General features: G+C 39.3%; 1 protein-coding gene across 3 annotated transcripts in view; it reads right to left on the reverse strand.

Moving 5' to 3' along the window:
- Positions 1-16,559, reverse strand: part of OSBPL1A (oxysterol binding protein like 1A) — a 76,262-nt gene that overhangs the window by 27,620 nt on the left and 32,083 nt on the right. For all 3 annotated transcript variants that reach the window (XM_086608622.1, XM_086608621.1, XM_086608620.1), the window contains exon 16: positions 2,567-2,729. In XM_086608622.1, coding sequence (XP_086464748.1) covers positions 2,567-2,729 — 163 coding nt within the window. The remainder of the gene's footprint in view (positions 1-2,566; positions 2,730-16,559) is intronic.

Raw genomic sequence — 16,559 nt, forward strand, 5'->3', positions numbered from 1 at the left:
ATGGTAAATGGGGACAAGTAGCTGCCGCTGTGAACATATCCTTTCTAATAAACCCCTTGTTCAAAAACCTCTTTGGAAAGTCTCGCATTGCTCTGAATTGTTGCAGCTAGCGATACTTTTGTTGAGAGTAAACAAGAAAGTGTCTAATATGAAGACAACACTCTTGAAAAACAAAACCAAACCAGCAGTGGCTTCTTTCAACCTGTCAAATCAAAGCTAATGATTCTTTAGCTCAAAGTGCAAGCCTAGTTATGCAACACTCGCACTTCTAAACTCACTCCTACGGTGGAGATCTAAAAATTCAGAGAACTAACTACAAAAAGATAGCATCCTAATAGCAAAAATACTCTGGAAGCAGTGGCATTTTTCCACTGACGGACGTTGTAACTTGTCACGTCATCCTGTTAAAATACATTGGTGTTTGCTCAGTCTCCTATATAGCCTAGTAAGATAACTCATGAATATGTCTATTTATCTAAAATCAGTACCATTTAACTTAATAAAATACTATTGGATTGCAAATAAGGTTTAGCAAAAGCTTTGAAGACAAAGTCCTAGTAGCGCAGATTTCTGGAGCTGAAAATTTTTAACTTCTGACAATTAGGATTAATCACTGCTTTCTTATGAAAACACCTATTATCATATCCCCTGTCTCATTAGCTCAAGAAGACCCCATTCCCAACCTCTGAGCCAGTATCATATATCCCCGACTCCTCTGCTCTCACTGTATTCTTGTCAGAGACATGAAGCCTTCTAGTTTAGACTCCACAGATATGGCAGAAAACCTAGAGAGTTAGAAGGCATTACCAAGATCACAGCAATTAGCAAAAAAACCCACCCCAAGCCACATTCACAAGAAACTAATTCCTTTTGTGCTAACAGTGAAAGCCATAGCATGCATCCAGCAACCAGGAAAACAGGTCACATTTTCCTTTCTCTAGCCCTCCCCCAAATGAAAATCAGAGCACCCCTCCCCCAAACACATGCCTTCAGAGACAGAGAGGACCCCCAAGCACTGCAAAGCACTGACTGAACAACCTAGAGAAAAGAATCTAACACAAGTCTGATGAAGTTGACAGACAGTCAAGAAAGCGAGTCTGTCCTGGAAAATTATTTAAATTGCAATCAAGATGAATTATGTCAAGTAACTTCTCCTGAAGGAGAAAGAATTGACATATGTGTTGTTGAGCATATATGTGTGTGTACATATATATAAAAAACAAGTTTTCACAGGTACACAAACCCACTCAATGCGATTCGTTTGCAGCTTCAAGTGACAAAAACATCACCTATTCCAACTAGAGAGGCAGCTTTGGACGTTTTGATTAAAGCAGATTTAGAGACCAGGTCAGTTATGAGATGTACAGACTAACAGCTCTTTAAAGCTGCGTATTCTCATACACACAAAGCAAGCCTGGCTGTAGAGACTACGTCCCAGCAACATCAGATAAACAACTATTACTTGCTTTGTTGTGACAAGCAAAAGAGCCTGAGGCCTTTCAGCAGGTTCTTTTGGTTCTAGTTGAAGAACCTGTTTCTAGTGTTCCTCAATCTCTTCTCCTGGAAGGCATGATAAGTTTTCTACTGTGCCAAGCAGCAGCGTCTGCTGTTCATTTGCTGAGTTCCCGTGCTAGTGCTATGCTTAAGCATAGACTCCATTTTGCTTCTTTCCATTCTCTGCTTAAGTTGTGCATTGCAGAACACCTACCAAGGAGTCTAGGAATACTGCTTTTATCTATCAGAAGCATCAGACAGTTCAGTTCACAGAAGTAGTAACCCCACACTTGCTCATGAAGCGTGCCATCACAACCTAATTATCTGCTACAGTTAGACTATACTCACCCTCCAGCTTTTCCAGATACTTCATAGTTGTAGACAGCTGTACGCTGAAGATCACCCAGTTAGAGCTACTACTGAGCTGCACTATGTACAGACTCTATACAAATGTATGTTATAATCATCTTACACAGTTCAGAGTTTTCTAAATATCACTATTTGCATGTTCTGCACATGAAAACATGAAAGACACTAAAATGAAGAGTGGAGAAGAAAAAATATTTCAGAAATGCACACAGGATTTTGATTCATCCTTTTCTTTCATCTGTGATAACATATACAAAAGTGAAACAGAACAAGCCTTTAACCTCACTATCCCTCAAAACTAGTCATTTTTATTGACCCACGTTAACAACAAAAGAAAAACATACACCACCATGGAGAAGGCATGTCAGAAGGCTACCAGATACAGTTACATCTCCTAAAATAGGAGCCTTAAGTTTTGCTATTTAAAAAAGGGTGTAGACACCCAAGCAATCAGACCTTTCAGGACTGCCCTGTGGTTTTGTAACTTTTTCTCATACTAAGGTAAACGACACAATTCTACAGGAGAAGTCGGGCAAAATTTTAGAGGCCCACTCAAAGCACATGAAGCACTCTAAAATTAGTTCCATGTTAGAAAGAGAGAGATTTCACTTAAAGTGATACTGTTCCCACACCCTCAGCCCCCACAGTGCATTCACCCCACAGGTGCTGGCCACATACTCACATTCCGGACATCGTTACTTACCTGAAACAGCATCGTAGAACTGCTCTTCACTGATGATGCTGAGAGGTGGAGATCCCTTAACCAGGGACTGCTCTAGTTCATGGTGTTCAGTAGCTAGCGTCTCTAATGCTTCTGACAAGATCTTGTTTTTCTCCTGCTCATGCTCCAGTTTCAAATTCCTCACCTATAAGTAGATACATGTATGAATAAAATCTCATCTCTCTGAAGAACGTGTAGCTGAAAGCTATTCAGAAAATAGACTCTAATAAATAAATAACTGGCAAACAACGGGAACTGAAGCCACATGGATTAATGAGAATATTACAGTATTTTTGTGATGACAAAAAGATTGTTACTCAGCATTTCCAGTAGTTGAGAAATCTGACAAATAAGATCTGACAGCACAAATCACAATTCCACAAGTGAACTCAAGCCGGATAACTATACCTTAAAACTAAGGGGAAATATTTACAACTCTACTTGGATGACCTTACTATGGAGTTTCTGATCTGTTTCTACATGCACCAAGCTCCTCGTACTAGTCTGCTCTAATTTGGGCCAAGCAGCATCATCTAAATTGAATTACAGAGCAAATGTGAATGCCAGCTACAAATAACTGCAACTGAACCACGAGCTGAAAATGTTTAACCCTCAGGATTATAGAAGAAGGTTAAATGAGTTAGAAGAGGAATCTCTTAACACTAATATAAACAGTCCTTCCTCCCCACTCCCAAAATAGTTTACAGAGGAGCTAGAAGCTGACAAGAAAAAAAAGCCCAGCCATGGTTTTTTTTCAGCCCATGCATGCAATCAGCTCCAGAGAGGATGATGTTATCCACATCTGGAGCCCAGAACTAGTAACAGGAGAGCAACATGTCCTTCCTATTTTCTCCTCCTTTTACTTTTTTGCTTTTTTTTCCCCACCTTCTCTTTCTGCCAGAGGAGGGGAGAAGGCTGTAGCTGAAGGCTCAGGAAGGGCCTCTTCTTCCAGCCTAGCAAGGGTTCAGTGCGCTACTTCTCCTTCAGTCTCTAAACCATTGACTTTTCCTTTCTCTTCCTCTCCCCTCCAGTCCCTTTTTAAAAGCAAAACCCAACCCCGCCTTGTCCTCTGGTTTACTCTCAAAGGTCAGTTTACACAGCTAATTCCCCCTCTGCTAAGAACATGCAAAGACATGACAATTAATCTCTTGGAACAGCTACAGGGACAATTTACACGCTTTCCTAAGCAACTTACATATGCCAACATTACCTTTTCGAATCTAATTTAAGAACTGTTCGTATGTCCTATCTGGTTACATTTTACATTCAAGCTTTACTGCGGAGGCTTCAGCCTCCTCAGTTACAACAACCATTCAAATAGTGGATGCAGAGTCAGGCACAAATGAGGGGGTGCAAATTTAGAGGCCAGAAAGGTTTTAAAGTAGATCTGCCACTTCCAAAGAAGAGTTTTTATGCTGGCAGTAACATTCCCTGGAGAAAGATTTGTGGAAAAAATTCAGCCCCTCAGTTGTGCCAAATACAAAATCAGCTGGTTTGGCTGCCAGGATTTGAGTGTAAAGGGGAAATCCAATTAAATGATAATTAAAAGAGCATAAAATTGGGTTGCTAATTGAAAGCAATAAAACCAGTAAGTCACTTACTGTCTAATAGTTTTAACCTGAACAAAATGAAAAAAATCTGGACTAGTTACTGTCACTTTCATTTAAATTTTGCTGACAATACCAAGGAAGCCAATTACTGCAATGTTTCATACAAATCAGACATGCCACTGCAGAAGATCTGTTATTAAGCAGTTTCCGCAGGAGTTACGTTTTGTATGCTATCAAACAGTTAACGAACTACCCATTTAGAGAAACAGCATCGGTATTTCACTCAGGGAGGGAGGGTAGAGGACTGAAAACAAAATAGTAATTTGCATTGTTATTACACAGCAAAGTGAAACCAGTTATTAAAATGGTATTTGCTTATTTATTTGCAGTATTGAATTACATGCCTTCATGCTCTAATGTTTTGTTTTCATAAATGATTTGAGCAATTTAAATATTTACCTAAAACTTAAGTTTCAATGTTATTTGACAGCAAATTGAAAGAAAATCCAAATATAGCTAATAAATCCCAGGTGAACCCTTTTTTGCATCCCCTAAAAGCACAGTAGTGTGACTAAACAAGCAAGAACAAATACAAGCTTAAGATATACCTCTAAGTCTTTTATTGACTTTAAGGTTCCTCTGCCCTATCATCACAGAGCTATTCAGAATTGCAGAAGGTGTACTGGAAACAAATTCCCTTTTTGGAAAATAGCCAGCTTTACAGTCAGGTTCACTGTTCTGTGTACCTCCAGACTTCATAGCTGCCAAACACCTACTAGCATAGCAATGAAACACTACTATTCGGCAACAAAAAACTCAAATCTTTTCATCTGTTACATAAGCAGTACAACACTAGCCAGAAGCTAAAGAGAGAAGAAAAAACGTTTAAGTTTGTGGCTTGTAACCTTTGGGATGTTCATTCATATCTGAAAAAAACGGTTTTAAATCAACCTTAATTCAGTACTTAGGGGCTGAAGATGAAAATCCAATATAAAACTTTCAACAGTACTGAGCTTGTGGGATGGACACACAGCGTCAACAGGTGGCTCTACGTACATCTACAGCTCAGTACTCACTCATGGGTAAGAGTTTACACTAGCACCTCTTTGAAGTCAGTGGTCTAGAAATACTGTCTGTAACTACACTACATCCTTAAATACCCAGCAGGTTCTACAGCTTTAAAATGAGAACAAAAAGATGGTTCTACTACCATTATTTGACTGATTTCACATGCAGAAAAGCAATGCTTGCAGAGATAAAGCTAAGACAATCTTCAGGTACTCTACTTAAATACAAGTTATCACAAGAAATAACCTCATCTGAAATAAGCATGCTGTTTATTTTTATTTTTTAAACATAAAGCAGCTTTAAGCAATATCACCATTTTGTCAACTTCTTTTATTTTTTATGAAATAAGTCTCCTAAAATCTTCTTGCAGTAATTTGGCTGTAAAAGCAGGATGCTTTGGTTTTTTTTTTTCCCCAGAACCACACAGACCATTCTTCCAAGCCTAACAAGAAACATGCAGGCAGACTGGCACTGTTTTCAAAGCATGAGTTTATTGAACAACATAATTGACCAACTGAGTGACAGGTTTTCCCAAAATGCAATAAGTAAGATTGCTATTATGCATAATTTTGCCATACTCTATTTTTTATTCACAAGACTTGGCCAACTATTTAAGTTTTGAGGTGAATTATTCCCCCTTCCCAGCTACTACATCACCATTTTTGGAGATGACACTTCTGCTTTACTCCTTTACTCCAAGTTTTTTTCTTCCCAAACCTGTGTTTCTTCAGTGTCCCAACATAAACACCTGCAAGATTACAGAAGGAATCTCCAGACTAGTGTTCAAAATGCTTATTAGCATAAAATCTTTTGGATCTACGTATAAAGCAGGAAGATGAGCACAAAACAACAAAGAAAACACCCGCTTTCAGAAGCATACACATTTCAGTCTACTCAACTGGATGCACAGACCAACATTTTTCAGTGGAATATCACCTGATTTTGTGAAGTTACATTAGCTGAGTACCACACTATTTTACACCATGATGCAAATATTTATGTAAGGTAACGAACATCATACCAAAATTATATAGGTACCAGTGTATACACAGGGCTAGAAATCCATCTGAGCATACCTAGGAAAATACCAGAAGAGACATTTTATTGACAGCCTGGGTAAGACACAGTTTGTGATATAACCATGGCTTCTATACCTTTAGTAGTGGTGCCTGAGCTGAGAAAAAGACAGATGGCAATTCACATTGTACTGGGTTCAGCTTCTCATCCTCCAGCTATGGAACAGCTGTCATCTATTTGATTCCTGCCGCTGTGGTCCCTGCAGCGCCAGTGTCACCACCAGCATTATAAGCTCTCCACAGACCTTCACAAGGACAGCAGCACAGAGCACTCTAGCAAGCCCAGCACAAGGCCAGCTAAGTTCCCAGCATTGAGCTGGTCAGGCTTCCTACCTTACCCTTGTCAGGAGCTATTCTGCACAAGAGCAATTACTGTTATCAATAATGTTAGGCTTTCGCTTGCACTGTTACACAATGACAGCTAAGGTCAGTCTTGTTTTCATCTCTGAAGAGAGTATTATTATGGTGAAACTTCAGATTTATAAAGCTAGGTAGTGTCCATCAGCAGTTATCTCACAGAAGTAAACAATCACTCAATCATTAACCTTACAGCTATAAACACAGCTATAACCTGATATACTGACACAGAACCACCAAGACTTCAGTATCTAGGTCAGCGCAACAATTTTTTTTTTTAAAAAATACTTCTCCAGCCGAAAAGGTTTGATATCCAAGTTCTGGTAACTGACTTCACTTCTGGTTTAAATGAATGGGAATCTGCTTCCAACAGCTTCCCATAAACATTTGAGTCCTTCTGACTCTAACTGCTAAATCGTAAGCTTCAATAGTAGTATTTTAGCAGTCAGACCTCTATTTTCTTGTATAAAAAGGAAACAAACAAGCTATTTTCAGCCACAAGAAAAAAACGTGTCTTTTTCTACTAGAAAATCTGCTAAGCAGAAGAGGATGGTTTAAAAGTTAACTCCCTCACTGTGTATTACTATCAGAAAGTTCATATGCCTATTCCAAAATATCAGAAAGCTTTTCTATGTGTACCAACACCATTCCCTTCTGCACCCTCAGCTTCCATGAGGTAGATGGGAGACTAGTGACGTGCACCAAACCACTATTTCTTTTTTTTTTTTTTTCCTCCTCTCCTTTTATAAAGCCTGAAGTCTTGAACTACTAATTGTCACAGCCTGTAACCAAGGCTTCTCTGTCTGTCCTGAAGACATCTCAGTACAATACACAAAATACTTGCTTTGTTTGGTGCTGGATGCTGTTAATTTCAATTAATGCACAACAACAGTGGCACTTTTGTAGGGTAGGAAAGGATCACACCACTGTATGCCCAGCTAATAAATGATCATCTCAGCAACATGCTATTGCAGCTGCAAGTAAATCCTGGAAACAGCACATAGCAAAGCATAGAACAAATACAGGCACCTCAATGATATGTAGGGCTACCTGCCTTTAACATTAGGATAGTAGATTAAAAGACAACATACCTTAGCTCTAGGTTCTCCTGGACCAAGAGAGAAAAGACAGACTTCACAACACCGCAGTTTGATTTAGTTGAATTTTACTTTCAAAAGCACTCCACTCCAGTGTTAGGAATAAGAATGCCCAAAATATGCAGACTTTCGAGTTGTGTAGGAAGGAAGAACCACCTCTTTCACATAGCAACCACCAGGGGATCTGAAGCCAGACTCTGCCGGAGTGCCAGTACGCTGCGTACCAATTATCAATTCTGCTCTGCAGTAAGCTGAGTGCAGGAAAGCAGCCTATGACACTGCCTCAGTGTTTCTGACTACTCGGAAGTGGGGTTTTGGTTTTCAAAATGAATGGCTTTGACTGCCACAGAAATTCCATCCTCCCCAAAACATCACTGCTTATGAGATGTCTGCCATGAAGTATAGATACAAGTTTTCAGTAGCAAGCTAAGGACTAGTCTAACACCTGGCTGGAAATCAACATATAACCAAGGAATTAGAAAAACACTGCTACACTAGAACTGACAGTTTTCTGGGGACATCTCCTGACACTAAGGAACGTAATCCTGCTTTCTCTAACGACGTGAATGCCAACCAAAGCTGCCGTTTGTTTCACATTGCATTTATCTATATGAAACCATTCTTTTCCAGGGTCAGTTAGACCAACAGGACATACCATTCTGAAAGACAGAACCTACAAAGCTCTGCCTCGTAACACATTACACTATTGAAAACTACTCACAGGAACCACTGGGAATCCAAAGCAAGGATTCTTTCCCTTCTTCTATGATCTTCACACCAAGCAAAAATCCCTATCAAAAAATCTGAGGCTAACAGTGCAAATGACAACCTCAACGCAGACAGTTTCATATGCACACTGTTTGTCTACTCTAACAGACAAGCTCACATAGTTACAATTTTGCTGCTAGTACAATACAGTCGCTATTGCTAGTGCCTCCATGCATGAGCCAGTTCTTTGTGATGACCAGTTTAAACTAGTGCTGAGTAAAACTGTTATTCTTTTACACATTTAATGTAGAAAGAGAACTATGTAGTTTCAAGAAAAGTCAGGTCTGCCTCCATGTCTGGAACAAAACCCTGCCTTTTCATTCCATCATGGAAGAAATGTAAAGACTTAGAATATCTTCCCTGAGGCATATCTGTTTAGAAATGGAACAGTTCCATATATTATCTTAGCTAACTTTGAAGCATGCTACTGCAGCACTAATTTTACAAGCTATGCTTCTATGAAAAAGTGCTTTTAGATGTTGTGCTACCTAGAGTAGGACTAAGTTGTTGCTCAAGCTACTACTGAGGTGAAAACTGAAACCAGTTGCTCTCAGCGTGGAGTTCTCATAGCTTTAACCACATTTGAGCTTCAATAGAGGAAGTTTTCTAGAAAGAAAACACAGTAAGAAAGGTCTGATTTTTGCCTCTACTCATGGGACTCAACTCCCACTAGGCACACATTAGTATATGATATGAATATGCATCATCCTGCTTTTCTCCTAAACCTCCTCCCCTCCGCCCCCAAGAAACAGCAGCAGTTTTAGTATGTTTCTTTGCAAGAACACCTCAGGTATTAGAAGTACTAGGGAAAGGAATGAGCGCTTTATGAATACTCCTGACACATCATAAAACTGCATGTGTGACAGCTCACATTAAAGTAAAAACAAAGTGTTCCCAAACAGATGTAATCAGCTTCATGAACACATCGCTAAATTCCTAAAGCATGCAAATATTTTACACAAAACTTTGAGTTCCTATCTGTTTACACAGAGGTCCTTCCAGAGTCTCCCTGCTGACTCACCACTCCCCATCACTATCAACCACAAGGAACTTGTGACAAACATCTGCAATCTTAGCACATGTTAAGGCATTGTATCACAACTCTTCATTTGCTGGAGTAAGCTAGCTCTTGTCAACTTCATCATAGTCCTAGCTCACCCCAGAGTACAGAGGACTGATCCAAAAGCGTGCTTTACTTTAACCATTGTTTCTTGCTTAGGTTTCTCTCTGAGCTGTAAACTTACCATTTACCCAGCTTCAGAGATCATCAGATCTCTAGTTAAAAATAGAATAGCTAGACAGCACTTGCCAGTGACTTGAACTACTGCTAACACAACTACTGAAATGCAAAACAAGACGTGATCAGTTAATCAAGGAGGTAAGCTGAGCTCACTGATGATAGGTAAAGGGTTACTTACTGTATCACAAGACAGCATCAGTCTTCTCAGAAGTCTGGCCAGCTGACTCTACAGCTACAGCATCAGAGTACCACATCTTACTGAGATCATCAAATTCAAAAGAGAAAAAAACACAGAAGGCCAACATAACATTTTGTTTTCTTTCAGACTCATATACAGGAAATATCACCAATAAAGCTCCTTTTTGTACAAAGGCTGAAAGACCCCCATACACACAAGCATACCAGTTTGAAGCCCTGCTAATCTATTCACTTACACCCCAATTCAAAGCCTACAGAAGAAACCAAAGACTTCATGAATCAAGTCATAAGACTGCCTCAATCATTCCCCAGATGAACACAAGGATTCATTGTTAGTCAGCTACCAACGTTCACCTCAAAAGTTCAAGAGGAGGAGTTTATCAGGGCTGATTTGGAAAGGCTACATTTCATTCTTCTGAGTACAGAGTTATAATATTTCCCTATATTTGATTTAAAATAATAAAATTCTGCTAATGAAGGGAAGTACCAGATACGATCGTAAAACTCAGACAGTGGAACTCCTGCTAGAAGCAAGAGCTGAGCTATCATCCACACAGAAGAAACTCGGACTTTGGCAGGATCATGTCAAGAAAGACACACATCAAGGCAGTAAAAGAACTGTTATTCAAGGAAAGAGATGGAGATGCCGAGAGCAGTCAGCACCCTTCTTCCAAGATGCAAGTTTATTATAAAAATTCATAATTCAAGACTGCCTGGATTAACAGTTCCTGAACTACACACATGCTAGGGACAAAGACTTTGCCTCCCACCTTTCCCTACCAAAGCACTGACAACTCCTCCTCAACACAGAGCTCACCACCTTCCTTCCTCTCTCTTGTTTCCACATTTGGCTACGTCAAAATTTGTTTATTGAGAGGGTGATGAAGTACGGCAGTTTCAACCAGTGGAGAATGTCCTAGTTCTGAGCCAAGAACCCATCTAGGAGTACAAGAACAAACTGCAAAGACTTCATTTCTGATTGCAGATTAATGGGATGGTTTTAGCTTAAGAGCTGAGGTTTAAGCTTTTCTACCAGAGAAGCGGCTTTCTTTAAAGTGACTCTGCACTGGTCAAGACTTAACAGAGCTTTTTGTGTTTTGTTTCTGAAGCAAGACTTAATGGCAATTCCAAGTCTTCCTCTCATAAGTATTTGGGTTTTTACATTTTATTTAGGCAACTTAACTGCAAATTTATAAATATCATGAAGTCTACTTCAGTTTGAGCACTGCATAAGCTGCCAGTTTCCAGAGTGCATTCTGTCCCTACTTGTGTTCCAGTATTACAATAATGATTAGTCAAATTTCAGGAGTTCAAACAAAGCCACCTGATTTTGTCATTTTCTGTTAAGTATTGTTTCTATTCTGAGCAAAGCTGAAATTAAATATGGCTGCTATTCACATCTGCCAACAGCTTATGCCAAAACAAGCTGGGACTGAATGACATCAGCAGTGATGTACATGTTTGGGAGGCTCACTTCAAGTTGCAGAGCTACAAGATTACCAGAAGAAAAACACACCCCCAAGTTATTTTGCTGCCCTAGTGAGATTAAGCATCTATTTCCTCAGAGGCATATGCTACAAGTAACCTTACTCAAACTCAGGGTCTCATTCAAGCTGATATGTTATACTGATGCCAGCAGGACCAGAACAGTATACTGCTGCATGTTTTCAGGTCCGGGAGAGGCTGTTTTTTGCATCCTTTCCCTTTGAGAGACTTTGGACATCTTTGAAGCTTGGCAGTCTCACAAACAGAGAGGCCAGACCTTAAGATGTAAGGGTTCTTAACGCACACAGGAAACATTTCCTTTTTATTCTTGGGGACTGTTTTCAAACTAGATCTTAAGGTCGTTTTGATCTAGCTACTTCCCTTAAGTATTTTTCTGTATACACAACTATTTACTTTGATCAACCCCTTTGTATCCCCTCCCCCACACTTCTTCCCAGTTGGATCACAGTGAATGCATGTATTAACATTTTTCTCTTTTGAAGCAACTGTCATGTTTTTGCTATGTTTTTGTTGGCTCTTACTAGTGCTGCTACACAACTGGACACGTTGTTGACTCAGAGTGAAAACAGGTTCCTATCAAAAATTACCACTTCTGAAGCTGATTGCCTGTTCTACAAGCTTCACATCAGGAATCTCTATTTATGAAGAATAACTGACAGTTTTTTTAAAAAAGCAACTCCAAAACAAACTTGCATGCCGTACAGTTCTCCTGCATTTATGAAAAATTCTATGAAATAACTTTATGAAATAAAAAACTTTTATTTCATTTTGGATGCTAACCAAACTAGTTAAAAATGAAAAAAGATGAACTCCTACATATTTCACAATGCAATACTGGAATTCTGATCTCCAAAACAAAATCCACCTTGGGAAGCATTCTCATTTGCTATTGCCTAGACCTCTCAGCTTTCCAGTATTAAAGAATGGGACTTCACAGACAAATGCAGAAATCCTATTTCTACTTCAGATTTTAGAAGGACTTGCAGCATTAATAGGTTTCTCTCTTCGTAGGGCCGATTTTTCTGAGACACTGTTTTGACTTTACCCATAAGCAGGCAACAGTTAGCAGACATTGCCTAGGTCCTGAAAAGACTGATAAGACATTTCCTGAAATTAGAGCATGTCTTAGGGAAGTCCATCCTGCTGTTAGAGCAGACAGATAACTATGCTTTGGGCTATGAAAATACAAATTGAAAGTTCATAACCTTAGATCAAAACAGCAAAAAGACATTTGCATATTGAGAATGAAATGTGAAACACTGCCTCCCAGTTCTTATTTTTCTAAGAACTAATTGCCAGAGTCTAAAGCAACTACAATTATCCCAAAACATGACATCTACTGATATATTCCAAGGTGACACTATAGAGCACCACCATTGCCATGCAGAACAGTTAAATAATCCAAATATTCTCACTCAGTAGAACAGATCATCTCTCCTTATGAATGATCTCAAACACTTTTGCCTTTATCTGATGGGTTTCAGTGTGTGTTTGTTTGGTTTTGGTTGGTTTGGGTTTTTTGGGGGGGGGTGGTTACTCATTGCTACTCAGGTCCTTCTTGTGCAAAAAGTAACTAAGGATTAAATGAGTAGATAAAACAAGCCTGCTTCTCCTTGAGATACATACTTAACACTGTAGTGACACTATTTACTGATAAATCTTCTATCTATTACTCTCTGACACGCAATTCAGTAGCATCTACAGTTCAGAGGAAGAAGGCACAGGTTGCCCATAGAGACACTGTGGAGTCTCCATCTTTGGAGGTAACTTGAAAGCTGACCAGACATGGTCCTGGGCAACCAGCTCTAAATGGCCTTGCCTGAGCAGAGGGGTTGGACCAGAAGACCTCCAGAGGTCCCTTCCAGCTTCAACCATTTTGTTATTCTGTGAGATTAGAGTTTAGCCCTTAGCCTAAAACGTGGCTTCAGAACTGGAAGAGGTACAGGTCAGACAAAACTAGACTTCTGCTATTCATTGGCACAGATGCAACTGTCTAGGGTTTTAAGCTGTCTTAAAAGCCTCAGCTCGTTTTCACCTCAATTTGAATCCTCTGACCCTGCAGCAAGGTGTTTCACTGGAACAACAGAAAATCCAGTTTGCATACATAGCACAGAGTACTTCCACAACTAATAGTCTTGTTGGCATTTCCAGAGAAGTATAAACTACTGACATATATGGATTACCACATTACCTAGAGTAGCTATACCATTGACAATTTAAGATTATTCCCCACTACTATGATAAAATACCCGTGTATGACTGTGCCCCACTAGTTCATGTCCATCAGTTCAAACCCCCCAAGTTCCTGCAGACACTTCTGCTACAGTAGACCTCCACAAGGCCTAGAGGCTGATGCTCTGGCCAATTAAACATTCAGTAGTCAAGAGTAGTTTTGATCTCCCTACTCTTTCTCCCACCATAGCTCTTAACTCAAAAAAAGAGAGACATGCAATAGTGACACTATTAAATTTCAAGATTAATTCAAAGCTGTATTTCTATTCAAGGGTCAAGCAATGTAACCTAACAGCTTACATTGTAGAAGTAGTGTAGCTGTGGCAGCACAAAACTCTGAAGCAGATCAGAAAGTTTATAGTCTGCTTTTTGTGACTAAACTGTTCTACTTCTAAGCTAAGGAGCACCTCTACATCATGGTGTGCACTGTAGACTTCCTTCAAATAGGCATACTTTAAAGCCATTCTCAAAGTCTCAGTGTACCTATGGATCCAAGAGTTACTGTATTGATGTCCAAGTTTTAACACTAATAATGTAGCAGTGTCAAGTACGAGAGGAGGGAGAATGTTTCTATTCAAAACCACTGACTTGAGTCCATGTTTACTTTACAAGTGGCTTGACAAAGCTATGCCAGCAAAGTGGGTGTATCACAGGTGTCACTCCCAAACATGTTCTGTAAAGACAAGGTATTCAGATGAGGACTATCCTTACATGAAAGCTGGACATCCTCTTACACTGTATTCTTCAGGATATTCACACAAATGGACACATTTTATTCATAAGAGGCCCTCTATCTTACCAATCCTTTGTAGCAACATTCAGCTCAGCTCTTACTATAAAGAGAGCATCATCCACTTTGTGTGTGCTTATCAGCTATCCTTATAAGATAGCATAGGCCTGCATTTCCCATTTGTAAAAATAAATGTGTTCAGTGTTATGTAAAGTATATTATTGATGCATTTAAAACAGGGTGATGTTAAGACCAATACAAGCACTCTGGAGAAGGTTACTAACATTCCTTGATGACCAAGCCTAGCATGTACCACCAAAGAAAGCTATAATACCAGTGATTTATTTCCAGTACATAAACATTCTCTGAATACAGTCTATTTACTAACTCCTGTGATAACCTCAGTGACTCAGCACTCAGCACTACACAAACTCATTTCTTCCCTGGACAGCACAGCAAGGAGAGATAACACTTCTGAATATTAATATTAAAATCAAAAAAGCTTTTGAAGTTACTGGGAATCTGGGGGAGAGAGAGGCTAACAAGTACATGCTTTGTTTATGAGACTAAAAGTCAGACAAGAGGTCAAATTCTACAATGGCCTACCTCTGTTATAAAAATGGCATAAGCTCTGAGCAGTCATCGAATAAAAAATGAAAAAAGGGAGTATTGGTTGAAGAGCCATGATTGTGGCCAGGTGAAGTTAAAAGATAGCACACCCTCTCACACGCACTAGCACTGTCTAAGTGGGAGATGATCCATTTTATTCTTCATAGCTGGAAGACTTATATTTCTTGGAATCAGAAGTGACTAAAATACACCAATCAAAACCACAAAAAAACAGCAGAAAAGTAAGTTTAGACTCAGTCGCTAACTTCCTTTATTCAAGGAAAGGCTGCACAATTGCACACGGACAATCTACTAGGATATAAGGAAAGAGATCTGAAATCACTGACATTTCAGAAGACCAAATAAAACATAAAAAAAAAAATCCCACCACACAGCAACCTTAAGATGATTTGACAGCACTTAAGTGACAAAGCCTTAAGTTACTTATGCTACCCAGAGACAATGCCCTTAAAACAACCTCACACAAAACATATGGGTGATAAAAAGTTTATCATATCTCCCTCAAAAGCAGTTAATATCCAGTACCAGACAGGGTACAGGAAATCTGTTTTTCATGTGTAGAAATAATTTTTTATTATTATTGTAAGAAAGAAGCCTTTATCAGCTTTACAAGGAAAAAGACATTATAAAAACCTTAAGTTTCAAAAAAGAAAGGTCGAGGAAAATACAGCTCCAGAGAATCAGTGAACATATGTGACCGCAGTCAGTCAATTCAGCATTCTGATGTTTCATGCAGCTGAGAGGCAAAACCAGATCACTCAGCCAGACCGCTGCTGCAGTCAAGTATCTCACACTTGCATACAAAAACCCAGCTAACAAAGTCAATGAGTATGGTGCCATGGGTTCAGCCTTAAATACTAGTTTTTGCTGCGTCTTTTTTTCCTGAAATACTACCAGTCCTTAGCTGACAACACACTGGCTGGCTGGGAGCTCACAAGTTTTAGAATTCTGCTGTTCATCTATTCTTCCAAAACACATGAGATAGACATCAAGACAGAACACCGAAGAAAGCTGATCAGCTTTACATGCCATTAAGAATCACGATGACACTAGGAGGATGAAAGTGTGCACCCTTCTCATTCCAGTTTGTTTTCCAAGTATGACAGAGGAAAACAAACAATATCCTCATAGCAGTAAGTAGAAGAACACAAAAAGAAAATTTCCCATGTTAGTTTTTTTGTTCTTCTCTATCAGTTTACACAGGGACAAGAACATCTTTTTCAAATACATTCACAGAAACCAGCCTCAGCTAAGCACCTTTTCTCCATGTTTTTGCATCAAAAAAATAAAATCTCCAAGTCGCAGACAAGACCTCAGAAGTAAACCTCAGATGGGAGCTGCAATAGTCCAGTGACAAGAGATCTCATTTCAAAATAGTGTTTTTACACTGTCTTTCCTCAGAGGCCCATAAACAGATTCCAAGTTAGTTTACATAAGGCTGCTTAACAACTGCCAAGAAAAAAAAACTACAAGCCAAGCTTTGAAAAAGCATTAATCCACTCTGGAAGGTGCAAGAACAGGTT

The sequence above is a fragment of the Tauraco erythrolophus genome, chromosome 3 (assembly GCF_009769465.1).
Source record: "Tauraco erythrolophus isolate bTauEry1 chromosome 3, bTauEry1.pri, whole genome shotgun sequence".
Taxonomy (NCBI): domain Eukaryota; kingdom Metazoa; phylum Chordata; class Aves; order Musophagiformes; family Musophagidae; genus Tauraco; species Tauraco erythrolophus.